Source organism: Conger conger, chromosome 12 (genome assembly GCF_963514075.1).
Source record: "Conger conger chromosome 12, fConCon1.1, whole genome shotgun sequence".
Classification (NCBI taxonomy): domain Eukaryota; kingdom Metazoa; phylum Chordata; class Actinopteri; order Anguilliformes; family Congridae; genus Conger; species Conger conger.
Genome location: NC_083771.1, coordinates 37,227,800 through 37,245,300, shown reverse-complemented (window position 1 = coordinate 37,245,300; position 17,501 = coordinate 37,227,800). Strand labels below are relative to the sequence as shown.

At 39.4% G+C, this 17,501-nt stretch overlaps 3 protein-coding genes across 3 annotated transcripts; 1 reads left to right on the top strand and 2 right to left on the bottom strand.

The window, feature by feature from the left end:
* Positions 1-313: 313 nt before the first annotated feature.
* s100z (S100 calcium binding protein Z) lies at positions 314-3,593 on the bottom strand. Its single transcript, XM_061263468.1, has 2 exons — positions 3,453-3,593; positions 314-582 (listed from the first exon to the last, which is right to left on the bottom strand). The coding sequence occupies exons 1-2, from the start codon at positions 3,591-3,593 to the stop codon at positions 424-426; spliced, it is 300 nt and encodes a 99-aa protein (XP_061119452.1). The 3' UTR covers positions 314-423.
* Positions 3,594-9,425: 5,832 nt separating this feature from the next.
* Positions 9,426-11,612, top strand: ch25hl2 (cholesterol 25-hydroxylase like 2). Its single transcript, XM_061215578.1, has one exon. The coding sequence runs from the start codon at positions 9,494-9,496 to the stop codon at positions 10,343-10,345; it is 852 nt and encodes a 283-aa protein (XP_061071562.1). The 5' UTR covers positions 9,426-9,493; the 3' UTR covers positions 10,346-11,612.
* A 2,119-nt stretch (positions 11,613-13,731) lies between these two features.
* LOC133141585 (proteinase-activated receptor 2-like) lies at positions 13,732-15,292 on the bottom strand (the record flags this gene model as incomplete). The annotated part of the gene is made up of 1 exon (XM_061262150.1): positions 13,732-15,292. A coding segment is annotated over one exon (1,068 nt), but the record flags the coding sequence as incomplete, so codon positions are not given.
* Between the last annotated feature and the right edge of the window lie 2,209 nt (positions 15,293-17,501).

The window sequence follows — 17,501 nt, the reverse complement described above, 5'->3', positions numbered from 1 at the left end:
CAGTATATTCTATAAGCCAAACAGCTATGATGAGCTGACAGTGCAACTACAGTATTTAAATCAGGAGTTTTCACCCAGGAACCAGGGGACCTTCCAGTCCTTGTATGGCATGGAGGTGGTCATCACAACAACCAAAGTAAGTAAAGAGTGCATGATTGTAATAGAGATTTATGATGGCATCCACATTGATGACAATACATTTCAGTAAGCAAATTGATTCATATATTTGAAAAATATTTTTTCAATATAATTTTTCTATTTCTTTTTCTCTGAGAGGGTTCTGGATTACAAAAAAGTTAAAAACCCCTGAAGCAAAAGCTAGAGTAATTGCAAAAAGTGTCATCATAGTGAATGTTCACAAGTAATTTCCAAACATTTCAAGGACTGTGGACAGCACCATCAGAGGATTTGTTGTCCTGAGCCCTAATTCCCTTTCTTCTTCTGCTGTTCCTGAAAGAAGTCATTGCAGGCCACTGTCAGAGCAGCCACCAGCACCACAAACTCGTTGAAGTCTACTTCGTTGTCCTTGTTGGAGTCCAGGTCATTCATGATCTTCTCTACCAGCATTGGATCCTTTTGAGACTGAAAGAGAAGTAACACAATGCAGTGACTATCACTGATTACTTACAATAGGGGTTGAGCCTCACAGTTAGAATTGTATGCCCAACATGGAGCATCTGCATCCATACAATAGAGGCAGCTGTTTATTCCATTCAATGTTTCCATATCAGACACACATGACGGACTCACCCTGGCAGCCCAACATCAGTGTATTACAGTCCAGGGACACGTATTCCCAACAAATAATATTTATATATCTGGGGTTACTCTAGGTCAAGAGAGAGAACCTATCACCAAAGTGGCAGTTACCCATTACTAAAAGTGGGTTGGCAGTTCATAAGTCAATTATTGATCCAATAGGTTGAAAACTGTTTGTGCTCCATTCACTGACCATCAATTAGATGCCAGTCTTTGACAGTCTGAGAACAGATGATCAATTCACCAAGCTAGTCATGCATGACTCACCGCAGTGACAATCATGAGGGAAGAGATTGTCTGAAGGGATGACTGTCCAGTAAAGATGCCACAAATCACAATGACACTTGTGCCAAATGATCCATGCGCACAACTCTATTATGTTATTGAGACAACTGAACAACAACTATAACAATCTCTCAGGAGCAAAATCTATTTTAACCAACTATTCTCCAGGGCCAGAGTATATTTTGTTATTAATTCCATTTACAGAACACATCCAGTCAGTGATTAATTTATGCTTATCATGCCTGTCACCTAAAAGTAAGCTCATGTCTAGAATGACCTAATGAGAAAAAGTCAATTCACTGGTATTGTGTAACACTGGTGTAATTATTATGGAAACTATGAGATATGTGATCATAAAACACTGTGTGCATGTGCATAAACTCACTGAGCACTTTATTAGGAACACCCACCTGTACACCTACTTATTCATGTGATTATCTAATAAACCAATCATGTGGCAGCAGTGCAATGCATAAAAGCATACAGATATGGGTCATGAGCTTCAGTTAAAGCTTACATCAACCATCTGAGTATCTCAGAACCTGCTGCTCTTCTGGGATTTTCATGCACAACAGTCTCTAGAATTTGCAGAGAATGGTGCGAAAAACGAAAAACATCCAATGAGTTCTGCGGGCACAAATGCATTATTAAAGAGAGAGATCAGAGGAGAAGGGCCAGACTGGTCAAAGCTGACAGGAAAGTGGCTGCAACACAAATAAGCATACATTACAGCAGTAAAGAGCACCTCTGAACGCACAAGTCAAACCTCAAAGTGGGTAGGCTACAACAGCAGAAGACTTTATAAGCAAAAAAATATGTCTAATAAATACCTAATAAAGTGCTCACTTAGTTTATGTGTGTGTGTATGTGTGTGTGTGTGCTTGTGTGTGTGTGTGTGTGTGTGTGTGTGCAGCCAATGCAAAATGTTCCACTCAGGAAATGAAAAATGAACTGGAGCACCAAGCAACAAACGCTTTGGGGAAAATGATAGCACAGGGAGCTATATTTGGAATGCAGCGTAGCGCAAGACTGTGCGTCAGTCCCTGAGGACCTGAGCACAGCTGCCCCACGCTTCGACACCAGGAGAAAGGTCCTATTGGCTCAGCTCTCCTGAGGAACCCGAGATGAGCGCATCCAGCTTATCTGACCAAACACACTCTGTTCATTTCCACACAGACTCTAGAACAGATCTACTATCTTTAGGGCAGTTCGCCGTAGCTGAGCTGTAGACCATCCGAGAACGGGAGCGCACAATGTGCAGTGAAATCATCTACCTGATTTTGTGGAATCAATCGTGATTAGGAACCAAATCGTGCACCTGTCCATTAGGCTTATCTGTTCTTCATAACATTCAGAAGGACAGAAAATACCCACCATACACCCAGGAAATACCAACCCCACGCAGATCTAGATCAGCATCTCTTGGCTCATTGTTTTTGAGAAATAGGTGTAATTTGTTGTGTTTGCATCTCCAGTGCTGCTGTGACACCTCTGCGGATTCCCTTTCATTATCAGTTTTCTTTCATCTGCAGCATTTATTACAGAGCCAGACAAAGCACGCGTTTATTTCCTGTTTAAATGGATTTCACTGAGTATACAGTATAGGTTTGTATTGTGCCATGCATTTTATTTGAATGTTCATTAAGCTAATTCTAAGGTGATTTATCGCTTAAAACGTGAGCTACATTACATTAATTTTGTGTGTATTTTTTTGGATTTGTTTAAATGTAGGAGGCTTGTTTTTTTACTTGACATTCTTTTAAATAGGGCTTTAATTGTCTTAAGCAATGTTATAAAGATATATCTATGAATCTTTGAAAAAATACAACTTAATACTGATGATGATGGTGAAGATGATTACATTTATAAGAACTGCAATTACATAATTTTTTATATACCTTAACTGGTAACTTCAGTGTTGCAACTTATGACTAGAATAGCCTAATCTTTTAAAATGACATTTAATATGTTATATATGTGGTTACATCTACACTTGCCATAACATTACACTAAATTAACATAAAATACTGTTTTAATATATTATGCCTTTATTTATTCTATATTTTGTGAAATCCTAAGCTTTAGGTTGAAGGATCAGAAAATATAAAATAAGAGGTTTATTCACTCCTAAAGCCAATCATTATTATACCTTCTATATTTGCTGCCAAGCAGGCTTAAAATGCCTAGGCCATGGTGGAGTAAAAGGCTTCAATAAATATAAAAGATGTGAGCTCTACCTTTCTGATACTTTCAATTCCCTTTAACAACACAATTAAATAGTAATTTAATTAGCATTCCCAAAAGACAAAGAGGAACTTTCCAATAAACACATGTGGTAGCCTAACAGTAAGGGGAAAATAATACCCTATATATATATATATATATATATCAAACCTGTGTTGCCTTACCGTCAAGAAGTCGGTGAGCTCGCTGGTTAAAAGCTCTTTGAGCTCACCCTTGTTGAGTTTGTATTTATCCCCTTCATTTCCAGAGTAGTTGTGAAAAACAGTGATTAGTGCATCCATTGCACCTTCCAGCTGTGTCGGCATGGTGATCAGAGGTTCAGAGTACAGGCAGTCTACATTGAAATATAAAGTTTGCATTATTTCACATTTCACTGTTTTTCAAAATCTCAATCTATAAACAATAGCATTTGCTTAACACAAAATAACGGAAACAAAGTCAACCTATTGGATGCATGCATTAAAAAATGAAAATCTAAAGTAAAAATAAATCATGCTGTCTTACGCAATGTGAAGGAGTAAGACAAAAATGTGGATAGTCTGAATGAAAGCTGAAAGGTAGACAGAAGGCAAACCCTTAGATAAATCAGTACAACACTTACCAGATAAGAGTCCAAGAAAGTCTGAAGGCAGAGAGGACACAACACTAGTTGTTTATGCAGAACATGCCCACCCCCGTCTCCCTGTGCTAATTAATTCCACAGGTGAGGCCCATGGCAACAGTTTCTATCTTTTCTCATTCTTTAATAATATCAATGGGCGTATGGAAAACAAAACATGTTCCCCTTAACCCCAAAGGCATCGTAGTTTTCAATTTCCACCTCAGAATTATTTGACGATCAACTGTGATAACTGGGCATTTTTAAACAGCTGACCCTTCCCCAGTTAGATAAGGCCTTTGTGTGTACTACTGTGTACCATGTTCAGCCAGCATAGGACTAGAATAATAATGGCAAATACCAGATTTGTTTCCTTTTCTCATTTCCACCTGTACACATGGTAAAGGCCTCCTCTTCCTGCCGGACAGGAAAATGAAACTAAATTCTTGAGGTAAACTTTTTCTGACCTTTTTCAGACCAATTGCCAGTATGATGCATTTCATTGGGGTGTGTCATGTCTATTTCTAAGAGGTGCTTGAATGTAGATTGTGGAACACATTGCTTCTCAGCTTAGGCAGCGTAAACCTCAGGGAATCACAAAGCTGAGTTAAATGTCTTCTCTTCCATTGCAAAGCTGAATTGAAAGATTTACTGTTTAAACAGCTCTGGAAAGAGGGCTGTTATGGGGCTTTCATGTTGGAACAGGTTTATTGCTGTCCAAATAGTAAGACTAGAATTTGAGACTGCTCTGAAACATCAAAAATTTTAACTGTGGCGATCTGGTGCTATTGCTATCATACTCCAAGTGCAGGGTGTCTTCTCAGAATGATATTTATGCACACCAGTCTTTTTCACATTGTTTCGTCAACTATAATGCTTTGTCTCTATATTCCAAATAATGGTAAACCTTTTTCAAATCTTATAACAACGCATAGTAGCCTTTTTCATTTTATTTTTTTACTTACATTGTACACACATACTGCAAATATTCCACCACAGTCTGTCAACCACACATGCATGCCTTAATCTCAGCTATGCACTACTTGGCTTGTTAGCCAGTCCTATACCTTCTCCAATTTTGACTTCCGATGTTTGATAAAGAATTTACATTTTTCTCTGCGAGCATTTGTGAAACACACTGTCAGTGTGGCAAAGGGAGTGGCCTTTTGCATTCACGTAGAGCGTTGTGAAGATTGTGGTAGTTGTTCTGGAGGATTCTTTTTTGAGCCATCCCTCAGGGATGCTGGATTTCAGGTGTGTTCAGCATCCCTCCCCTGTCCTCAGAAAGTGCATGCTCATTTTCCACTCATTTGGATGATGAAATACTTCTTCAGGCATTGTAGGCTAGACCACCTTGAAAGAGTCACATAAGGCTCTTAAAGGAGCTTAAACATTTATTACTTCTGTTCTTGAAACTAATTGATAAAATATGCATGAAGAACCCAAAGTGGCATTACAAAAAATATGCAATATTCTTGTGAATATTGTTCTCGAAAGTATCTTATTCTGGAAGTTCTATAATTCTAGTTGGTATATTATGCCTTGTATTACCTTTTATAATAATAATAATAATAATAATAATAATAATAATAATAATAATAATAATAAAAATATGACAGATTGTATTGCTATACAAGCACAGAATTAAGCAGAATTACTTCCTAATTCTATTTGTTTAACAAATGGCCATTCCTAAATGGATTTATTACAGCACACTTTTTATCTTAAAGTATATTTTATCTTACCGTAGGCATCATGGAGGTCAAGAACAATGCATGATACTCATCCAATCTCTCTTGTTTTCAATTGTTCTTACTCAAAGAACATCTAATTCCATCATGTATAACTGTATAACATTTGCACATAATTACAGAAGATTATGTATGGCTCACAGAACTGTAAAGAAGGTATCACAGATAGCCCCTTCAATTGATTATTCTCCAGCTTTGCTCCAGTGGACTGATTCCACAATGTTTTTCTGCCACCTAGTGGCTTTTTAGGCACAAGAATTAAGAGAATATTCAGAAAAGGCGTTTTCAGCAGGTTAAACTAGCATTTTGTCCTGCCATGACAAACACATTTCAAATAAAGTTTAACAGTAGGCTGTACAAAACTAATGCTAAGCTTGCATTAGTTACAAACAAACACCAAACACTTATAGGCCTACGTAATTTACCATTATTACAGGATCTGGAATAGGGATTCGGCATGTGCCACTGTAACTAACAAAATGATATATAATCTCTAGTTGCATACATTGGTTGTATAATAAACTACCCATCTCTATCTTTTGGTGCTGTGGCTCCCTGGGTATACAATATACAAATACAATGTTTAGCTGTTTGTTTAGTGTATTGCTCACTGAATGTTTAAGATGGTAGGAGCAGATTTAAACAATATTAATATGGTATGTTCTCTCTATGTTGTTTTGGTTCAATCCAGGTACTGCATTTTCCTCCCGCAGTCCAGACTAGCAGGTCAGGTTAATTATAAAGTCTAAATTGCCACTAGGTATGAGTGTGCGAGTGAATGGTGTGTGTACTGCGTAAGGATTGGCAGTCTGTCCGGGTGCATTCTTGTCTCTTGTCCAGTGCTTGCTGGGATTGGATTCAGCACCCCCTGCAACCCTGACCAGGAATAAACAGGCTAGATAATGGATGGATGGATTGGGTGTCCGCCAAAGTCAGATTGAGTTACTGGAATTGTGGGCCATTCCGGGGGTCATGTGTCAGCACGCACACACACACACACACACACACACAATTTGGCCAGACTCTCTTCCTTATTATTTATGCCAAACAAACCACATTTTGAAAGTGATTAATGAGCCCTCACAGTATGCCAAGGCGACTATAGAGTAATACTGCATAACAATAACAGCCTTTGAACTAGTTTATAGATAATAACTCAGTGATGTATAATGATTTATAGTCAGCCTAGCCCACAACAAACTGCAAAGCACATGCCTACAATGGGGCACAACAAGAAGGGAAAGGGAGAAAGAGAGAAAGAGGAAGAGGGAGAGGGAGACAGAGATACTGTAAAATACTGTAAACTAAAAGATAATACTTGTGATTGATGTAAAGTTCATTTTCCAAAATGTGTAAAGAAGTGTGCTTTATTAATGATTCAATGGAATCAACCAAAGTCAAATAATAAAAATATTCAAGGCCATTGATATCCTTTGGTTTGTGCTAATGGGCTGCCCTCTTTAGTTCAGAGTACAGGTGTTTTTGATGGGATTTTAGACTGAGATGGCCATTGCAGAGCATGGATGCTGTTTTCACTTCACTATTTCTTTGTGGATTTTGATGTTTGGAGTCATTGCCTGGCTGAAATATCTACATATAGTGGGGTGGCCTATAGCGTAGTGGTTAAGGTACATGACTGGGACCCGCAAGGTTGATGGTTTGATCCCTGGTGTAGCCACAATAAGATCTGCACAGCCATTTGGCCTTCAGCTTGCATTGCTCTAGGGGAGGATTGTCTCCTGCTTAGTCTAATCAACTGTAAGATAAAAGTGTCAGCCAAATGGCATGTAATGTATTGTACAAATGACAAAGCCTTGGCTTCCTAGCAGAGACAACCAGATTTCCTGGCACTTTATTGAATTCATGATGCCTTTGATCTTAAATAGTGTCCGGGCAGCAAAGCATCCCCGATACATCAATGAACGATCCATATTTGACAGTGGGAACAGTATGAGAAAACCCAGTCAAAAAAAAACAAAAAAAAAACATTTCTTTGAGTATTCCTAGGAGCACAGGGGCCTCAATAATTGCCCAATAAACTGCCCAAATCCAGGTGTGCGAAGCCTGTAGAGACTTACTTAAGAAGACTCGAAGCTATAATTGCTTCCAAAGGGGCTTCCACAAAGTACTCAATTAAAGGTCTCGATACTTTGCACAAATTTCTAAAAACATGTTTTCAGTTTGTCATTATGGGTTATTGAAAGTAAAAGTGAAGGGGTCAGAATACTTTCTGAAGCCACTGTACATTTTCCACTTTTGCATTCAAACATGTCAATGCTGTGTATGGCCAAAAGGTTTTGGTCTCACCTGACAATACAGTAGCACCTTAATCCAGTCATAATTCCAATGACGTTTGGCAAACTCCAGATGCTTGGTTTTGTCAATTATGCTCAGTAAAGGCTGTCAAAGAGTTGGCATGGTGGCATTTTATGGTTCTTTCTGAGACTTGGTGATCCCAAAATACAACCAATCTCTGCAATGCTTAATGTGGTCCTTGGGTTCTGTGAGGCCTCACCATTTTCCTCACCATCTGTGGGTCCTTGTGCCCTCTTCCTGGCAATTTTGCAACCATAAAACAGATTTTGATATTCTGTGGTGAAACTAAATTATGTTTAATGCCAATTGCACCTTATTTTATTTTATTTACAATACTTTTTGGGGGTGCAAATAATTAACACAATGTAACACCCATGGTTTTCAGAAAAAAATGAGATTACTTCATAATTCCATTCATTATTGAAATAAGATCATATAGTCATAATATATGATTAATGATGAATAAAATCATCCCATATGTTTGAACATAACAGCTAAATGATTATCTGTGTATATGCCTTTGTTCTTCATTTTTATCAAGGGTACCAATAATTCTGGAGTCATTGGCAGTTGATGTAAACTGATATCAGGCTTGATGTGAAAACTGCTCTGAGATCATATTCTATTTGAAAGTGACACATGGTTTATTACAATCTGACAGCAGGTCATACAGTATGTGAAAACAGGTCTGATATATAACTAATTAAAAATGACACCAGGTACGATACAGAAATGCAACCCACAGGCTGGGGTTGGTCAAATGCCAGTAATGTACAGTAACTGGGGGTAGGAACGCATCTAGGGAAGGACGGGCAAAGGCAAAGGGGCAGGCTTGAAGCTGGGTTCAATAATACACAACAATGGCTGGACCACCAGACCCAGGTAGCATTGCGGTAAGTGCCAAGTGGTATATGGTGCCTCCTAGTGTTCATTAGAACTGCATTGCACTTGTTCTGGGTGGCACATAGCGCCCTTAAGGTACTGTTCTAATGTGTGACCTGGCACCACAATGTGGTATGAAATCTGGACCAGGCCATGACTGGCTGTGGCTGGCAGCTGCATAGGATTATTTGACACTTCAGAAATGGTAATGAAACGTATGTGTGTAATTATTCGTGTATCTGTATATTGATCACTCATCACTGCTTCAGATTCAAGCCACAGGCAAAGTACCGGATATTTTCATGGCAGCCCCAATGAAATAAGTTGAAAGTGTCTGAAATGACCGGGTTTCATTTTTCTATACGACAGTGAAAATGAGTTCATTTCTAATCTGTTTCCTAGCTGCAGGAGCACTAGTATTTAGGTCAGTGTCTGCTGGGGGTGTGAGAGGGTCATTGTAGGAGGCTGGGGTTCTCACACTGATGAAAAAGCCTTCACAGAAAATTACCACAGCTTTCAAAAAGGAGGTGGTGCTTAGAAGTGCATAAAACAAGATTGCAAGCCCAGTTTGGCAAATGGGACATTGAAACAACATTGAAGAAAGCAAGCGAAACGACTTTCTCATATCTAAACTACTTTCTCATCTTTCCTTTTTAAAATGACAGAAGGCAGCTCTAGCAGTGTTTATTATGGGATATTCACCGTGGCCAACATGACGTTTATACTTCCTGAAAAATCAGTGCTACAGCCTGTATGGGACCACCTCCTCGATAACTACCAATGCACCTTGAGGTCACCTCTTTTCCCTGTTCTACTGTCTGTGTCCACATACATTTTCCTGGTAGCAGTCTTCACAGTGTTGGACATCTTAGCTACCAACTGTCCCAGAATCAACAGGTATAAGATCCACCCGGCAAATTCCATCACCTGGAGGGATATCAGCAGGACGTTGGGCCTTACCACGTACAACCATCTGATCTACATCTTCCCAGCAGCAGTGGGACAGTGGCTCTGGAGGCCCCCGATTCCACTCCCCAAAGAAGCGCCCAGTCTCTCAGAGTTCCTGTTGGGTATCTTGGGTTGTACAATCCTTTTTGATTTCCAGTACTACCTATGGCACCTCCTGCATCACAAGATTGTCTGGCTGTACCGGACTTTCCATGCCATTCATCACCAATATAACGAGCCCTTCAGTCTGGTCACCCAGTACCTGTCTGCCTGGGAGCTCATCACTGTAGGCTTCTGGACCACAGTGGACCCTATACTCCTGCAATGCCACTGTCTGACTGCATGGGGCTTCATGCTCTTCAACATCTGGATCTCCACTGATGACCACTGCGGCTATGACTTCCCCTGGTCCCTCCATAACCTGGTCCCCTTTGGCCTGTGGGGAGGGTCGGTAAAGCACGATGCCCACCATCAGAAGCCAAACACTAACTTTGCCCCCTTCTTCTCCCACTGGGATTGGTTAGGAGGGACCACATCGTCCGTTGTTCACTCATATTCTTAAAAAGAAACTTCCCAAGAATATGTGCTAACTTGGCTCATACAGTATGTTTTTTTTTTTAGTTAAGATTTCCTGAAGAATAAAGTGCCTTCTAGAATTACGGAATGTATTTTCATTGTCTAGCGCAGTGGTCCTCACTCCTAGTCCTGGAGAGCCGCAGGGTGTGCTGTTTTTTGTTTACGCCTTAATATCAGCAACCAATTCAGACTCAAGAAACCAGGTGAGGTGAGTTAATTGATCAATTAAAGCAGTTAATTGCTCGGTAAGTTAAGTGCTCGGTAACAACAAAAGCCAGCGCACGCTGCAGCTATCCAGGACCAGGAGTCGGGACCACTGGTGTAATGGAATCTGCTCTTTGTTCCTTTATAGCAGTGGGTCCCAACGTCGATCCTGGGCCCCCCTGTGTATGCTGGTTTTTGTTTCAACCACAATTGCAATTCCAGTATTTTAACAATCTGTTATTTTTAAAAAAATTACTCCTTTGATGTTAAGAGCGATTATTTACTCTCTTAAACTACATTGTACTATAAATAGTTTTGCATGCAGCAATACATTTTCATGTATTGAGCGTTCTGTGATATATGTCAAGGGGAAATAATCCTTCTAAAAATGAGAAACTCATTACTGTAAGACAAATTTACATATGTAAAAAATATGGGACTGCAAAGGTGGCTGGATCATCAGCTTTGTTCAATTAATGTCAGTAATCATCTATTTGGGCATTTATAGTACAGACTATTTACCGACCAACATGTAAAATAAGGTGGAAGGAAATCTCAACCCAGTTTGAAACTGAATTTATTAATGGGATACTCCAATGAAATGTCTACATTTCTCATATTTTAATGTATAATTTTTCCACAAAAGCTACAGTTACAGAATGTGAATCTACTTTTATTTAGATTTGATTTAAAATGGGTTAAAATGGGAAATTATTGATTAATATACTTTAAGCCACAAAACAATTTACTAAAATTAAAATGCAGGGAATCAGAAGTAGTGTTGGACAACAAAAAACACAGGAAACAGTCATGTGACAGTTAGGGCAGTTATGCATTTTATATGAGAAAAATCAAAAAGCTTCAGCTGGTCTTTGGCCACTGTGGTTCCAAATGGATATTTGTACCCTGTTGCGGTATTTCATGCCAATACTGATCAATCATTTGTCCTCTTTATGCCAAGCACACTAACAGAGAAACAATAATTTTCTGCTCCCTCCCACAATAAAGGCTTCTTTGTCATCCTTATATGTGGAAATAAAACTATTCAAGCGGAATGGCAAGTACAGACATGAAGCATGTTCTCACTGAAAAAGAGACGGAAAGGACCAGTTTCATATACAGTACGTGAGCACTTTATTAGGTAGACCTGTACATCAGCTTGTTAAAGCAAATATGCGCCAGCAACTAAACACATAAAATCTTGCAGACATGGCCAAGAGGTTCAGCAGTTTTTCAGACCAAATGTCAGAATTGGGAAAAAATGTGATTAATGTGACTGACCGTGGAATGATTGTTGGTCTCAGAAACTGGTCTCAGAAATTGCAAAGCTGCAAATCTTTCAAACAAAGCAGTCTCTAGTTGGCAGAGAATGATGTGCGTAACAAAAGAACATCCAGTGAGCAGCAGTTCTGCCCACAGAAACGCGGTTACTGGGAGAGGTCAGAGAAGGGCCAGACTGGTCAAAGCTGACAGAAAGGTGACAGTAAGGCAAATAACCACTCATTACAACAGTGGTATGCAGAATAACACATAACGCATCAAAATTCTAAGTGGATAGGCTACAGCAGCAGAATAAAAATAAGTCTTATAATGAATACCTAAAAAAGTGTTCACTGAGCACCTATAAACAGTACAAGAACACATACCTGCTCTGTAGTTTTCCATGCAGTTGCATTACATTTCCTGTAAGTCTCACTCAACACCAAATTCTTTATTTAGAATGTGTGGTTGCAGGGCCTTTTGAATATGGTGCAATATGCATGTCTCTGATAGGCTGGTATATACAGAGACAGACACCTGGCAGTAACTGGGCTTCCATTGTTTTTTTTTTAGCTCTTCTTTTGGCCAAAGCCAACCAAAACCACCATTTTATGTTCACAAACAAGTTCTGCAGAAAGTATGCATGCATGAAATTCCATAACGCTAGCGTAATGATTATACAACATGAACAACAGGACCTGAAATACTGGTTTTTCCACAACGAGAGAGTTCACATAGAAAATATTTCAGTTTAAAATGTGTACCAAAGGAGCCTTACATACTGGGGTAAACAAAACAAGCTGATGAGTAATGAAGAGGCTTACGAGACGTGCTAAAAGCCATAAAGAAAAGCAGAGTGCATCCCAGTAGGGCAGATTGCAAAATTCTCGGTGCTGTCGAGCACATTGATGAGTCAGTGTCTGGCAGCAGGTGCTCAGAAAGTTCCGGCAAACGGGGCGTGTGCACGCGAAAGCTCCCTTTACAAAGACCTCTCATTTTCTCTTTGCCCGGTGCCTCAGTGTCCTCCGCTCTCATTGAAACTCACTGAAGGGAAAATAATGGAGACTGGTTCCAAATTCACAACCAATTTAAATACCGGATCATCCAGAAAGGCAACTACCGGGCAATCACCCCAGCATTTTCTATGGTGAAAGATCTTTTTAACACAGTGAGCACTTTATTAGGTAAACACCAGCTTGTTGTTGTTGTTACAAGTATGTAATCAGGGAATGAGGGAATAAAAAAAAGACACTGCATTAGTAAGGCTAAATGTTATGGTAAACAAATACCCAATAAGATTTTAGATTAGCAATTTAAGTGGTTCAGCTTAAATACTCTCTTGCCATCAAACAACTCAAATAAGTTGGTTTAAAAAAAAAAAAAAAAAAAAAAAAAAAAAGATAGCCACTCTACTGGCCTAGACCTTAAAATTATTTCACTGGTGAAGAAAGTCAGAAATTATCGCACTTTGCAACTCTCAGTGAAATACTATTTCATATGGGTGAAATAAATGGAATTATATCACATTACATTACATGCCATTTGGCAGACACTTTTATCTATTGATTTAGACTAAGCAGGAGACAATCCTCCCCTGGAGCAATGCAGGGTTAAGGGCCTTGCTGAAGTACCCAACGGCTGTGTGGATCTTATTTTTTGGCCACACCGGGGATCGAACCACCGACCTTGCGGGGCCCAGTCACGAACCTTAACCACTAAGCTACAGGCCGCCCTAAACAAAAAGGTTTTAAAGGCAAAAAAACTACTACGGCACATACAAAACAGTGATGATGCTGGTGTTCCTTTAGTTCATGCCTTTAGTTCACATTGACAAACTAGGCAATGTCCCGAAAGATGCCAATATTACCATATGCTGCTTCAGATATTGAACTTGATAAAGACTAACACTGACATGGAAAGCATTTTTATTGAACAGAAATAAATTGCAGAAAAATATATTGAATATTTCTGAGCAAGAAATAAAAAGAGAGAGGAAAAATCAGTTCATGTACAAAAACAAATAAAGATTATATACACCTGGTCTTTTAATATAAATAATGTGCTTTTAACATGTACACTGGTGACTACAAACAAACTGCGGAGTAACAGTAAAAGGTCCCTCGGCAACTTGAATATGTGCACATTACCACTGTGGAAGGAGGGCATGGTGAAACCAGAAAGTGTAACGCAAAGATAAATTATATATAAAACTGTAGAGACACTCTTACTTCCAAGGGGGCCTCACAAATAATAAGAAAATGCCAGTGCCAGTTTTATAAAATGTTTTTTTTTTTTTTTTTTTTTTTTTAAAGAGCCACCAACAAATTGGAAGACTGTTTACACATAAAAACAATGGAAGCGTGACCTGAGTTGAAGTCTAAGAACGGTCTCCTGCCTCACATCAGCAGCTAGTGCTCTGCGTGTTGCCAGACTCGGATGTGTACGTGCTGCTCTTCTTAGAGTACTTTAGTGCACTGAAGGAGACTCGCATCCTCTCCACGGTGCGATTGCTCCTGCACAGGAGGGTGTTCTTCACGTTGTCCCGGAACTCCTCTGAGATGAAGTAGTAAACAAAAGGGTCCAGGCAGCTGTTGAGACTTGCTAGGCACAGCGTGGTGACGTAGAAGCCGTAGCCATTGTTCACCTCACCGCGGAGCAGGAGGGAGTAGTGGACAAGTAGCATGATGTTGCTGGGAGCGAAACACACCAGGAACAGAACGAGGACAGTGATGATCAGGACGATGGCCTTTCTTCGCTTCTGACCAATATGCTTATCCGTCATGGAGCTTTTCAGAGCCCTGAGCATTAGGACATATGCCACTATGCACACTATGGAGGGAATGATGAAGCCCACAATCCCCATGGTGATAAAGTAGCCCGCAGGAATCTTTGCTTGACTTCTCCTGGTGACGTCATGGCAGGTGACGATGTCAAGGTGGAGGATTTTGACAGTTTGGTCATACAGATAGAGCGGTGTAGTTGCCAGCCAAATTACAGCCCATATAGTGATGGAAATCACAATGGCTATTTGATTCCTTCTCCTGTGAACAGACATGGGATGGACAATGGCCCAGTATCGCTGTAGACTGATACAGGTGATAAAGAGGATGGAGCAGTACATGTTTCCATAGAAAAACCCAATCAACACTTTGCACAGCCCCTCGGGAAAGATCCAGTTATTTCCTTTGAAGTGGTAGGCAATTTTCAGTGGGATCCACACGACAAACAGGAGGTCAGACAGTGCCAGGTTTGCCATATAGATGGCAGCAGGGTGTTTCTTCTTGGTTCTGAAGAGGAAGACCCAAATGGCCATGGCATTGGTAGGTGCACCAACAGCAAACACGATGATATACAGAATTGGGAGGAAGACATTTGTCAATGGACTCTCAAGTGTTTGGATTGCAGGAGCGTTTAGATAAACACCCTCTTCAGTTTCACTTTCAGGCAAATATCCTTTTACTTTGGAGAAAAAAAAGAACACAAATCGTTATGGAAAACACATTTTCAAAGCATCTATAATATGAATCATACAAGTACATCCAAACTGGATATAAAAGTATTAAAGAAATAAGATTTAAAATGTTATGGCAAAAACAATTGATGCTTCCATTTTAACAGTCACAGAAAGCTAAGGTAGGAAAATGCAAGTATCCTGTGGCAATATGACAAAGTCTGGTCCATGTGGTTGTGCATGCATGCTTAAAGTCAATAAAGGGGCACCATTTGTTGGCGTTAAAGAAAGAGTAATATCAAAGTTTGAAAATAAAGTTCATCTTAAGCATAAATGCGAAGTTTGTATTACAAAATTACCTATGAGCCATGATGCCTCCCCGTGGCTACACAGTTTCACATTTAGTTGTAGTCGGTTTCGGTTTTGTGCATCTCTACATATTGAATTTATATTCAGAATATTTTAGAATAAATACATTTTTTGTCCCGGTTTACTCATTAGTTGTACTGTACTGTAACACCAAATATTAGTTGTTGAATAAGCAGATACCGTAACCCGCATCCAAGTTGTGCAGACGATAATGCGTTTCGCTCCAACGAGAATGTTTACAAGAAGATGGAAATGGATCATTTTAAAAATCGTATTAAAGCAAACTTCTGTTAGTGATTTATATGTTGTTATTTGACTATAGCTACATAAAAAAAGTGACAAAACATGTTTTCTGGAAAATGGTCTAAATCCCCCAATAGTTTCTAAACGTAGATAATGCCGGAACGTAAGTGTCACTCACGATAGGCGTACAGTACCGCAGGTCTACAACAGAAACAGTGGCCTAGCATTTTAGAGAATATTAGCTTTCCAAGAAATATCGCAAACTATGACAACTTTAAAATAGGCCTGGCCAATAATAATAACTAAAAATCGTACCTACTATAAAAACAATGATAACTGTATCTTGTAGGATTTCATTTGTATACTAAAACGGTGTAGGCCTACTTAAAGAAAAAAAAAGAAACTCTTACCATCTGCATCTGCAGCAATTGATAGGTGAACACACGTCAAACAGAAAACCAGTATAGTTAGCTGCGTCGAATACATCATGTTTACTCCCATTCCCTGTATAGAAACAATCGTCGTTTCAAATAACAAAACAAACTTCTGAGAACTTATCTCAATGTGAGACGACACTCATCCACCTAGTCAAAGGAAGTGAAGACACCTGCTGATGTGAAGTTCACATGACTTCTGACCACACTTACCTTTGCTTTTTTTTTTTACTCTCAACCACGCCTCATTGATCTGATTCACAACTGGATAGTCTAGGGGATTCGCACTTCACAGAATGGTTCCCTGAGTGTATTAACGATCAATAAATTGGCACTATATTTTCAGCAGGAAAAAAATGAAATAAGGTAGCACTCATGTTGAATAGAATAATTGATTTAAGATAAGAGTGCACATTTCAGTTGTCTTTAAAACACAACTGTGTTAAACCTTCCTGCAAGCTTTTTTGGGGAAAGCAGTTCAGTTGCCTTTCAGCCAATAGCTATGTTGCAAGGTGGTACAGTAACATTATTGTCACGTCCGTGACCTAATATAGTTTTTTTCTCCTTTATCTATGTTCTTTGTGCTCTCACTCCAGTCCTTGTTTTCTCTCTCTCTCTCTCTCTCTCTCTCTCTCTCTCTCTCTCTCTCTCTCTCTCTCTCTCTCTCTCTCTCTCTCTCTCTCTCTCTCTCTCTCTCTCTCTCACGTGACTCACTTCACTCCCTATTTTGACTTCCTTATTGTCATTCGTTAATTCCTCTCACCTGTTCCTCATTTCATTTCTTGATTTCGACCGCTGTCTCATTATTTCAGATGTATTCTTGGATTCTTGATTCTGTATTTCTGCTTCCTTAGAACTGTCTAACCAGTTTTTAACTTTTACCCGTTTGTTGGATTACGCACCTGACTGTTTTCATTCAAACCTGCTATTTTTCTCCGCATCCCTTAGTCTGCGTATGTAGCCAACTGCATCGTACTGTCATAATGTCAAAACTAAAGAAACCATGAATGCAGAACACCACAGTTTAGCTGCATTATGACAATACAAAAAGCTGTGTGAGGTTTTGCGATGTGTTTTGTGTTTACTCTATTTCTCGTTGTCTAACGTTACATTTTGTCATAACATCTCAGACCATTCAGTGTGACAAATATGAAATAATAGAGGAAATCAGGAAGTACTTT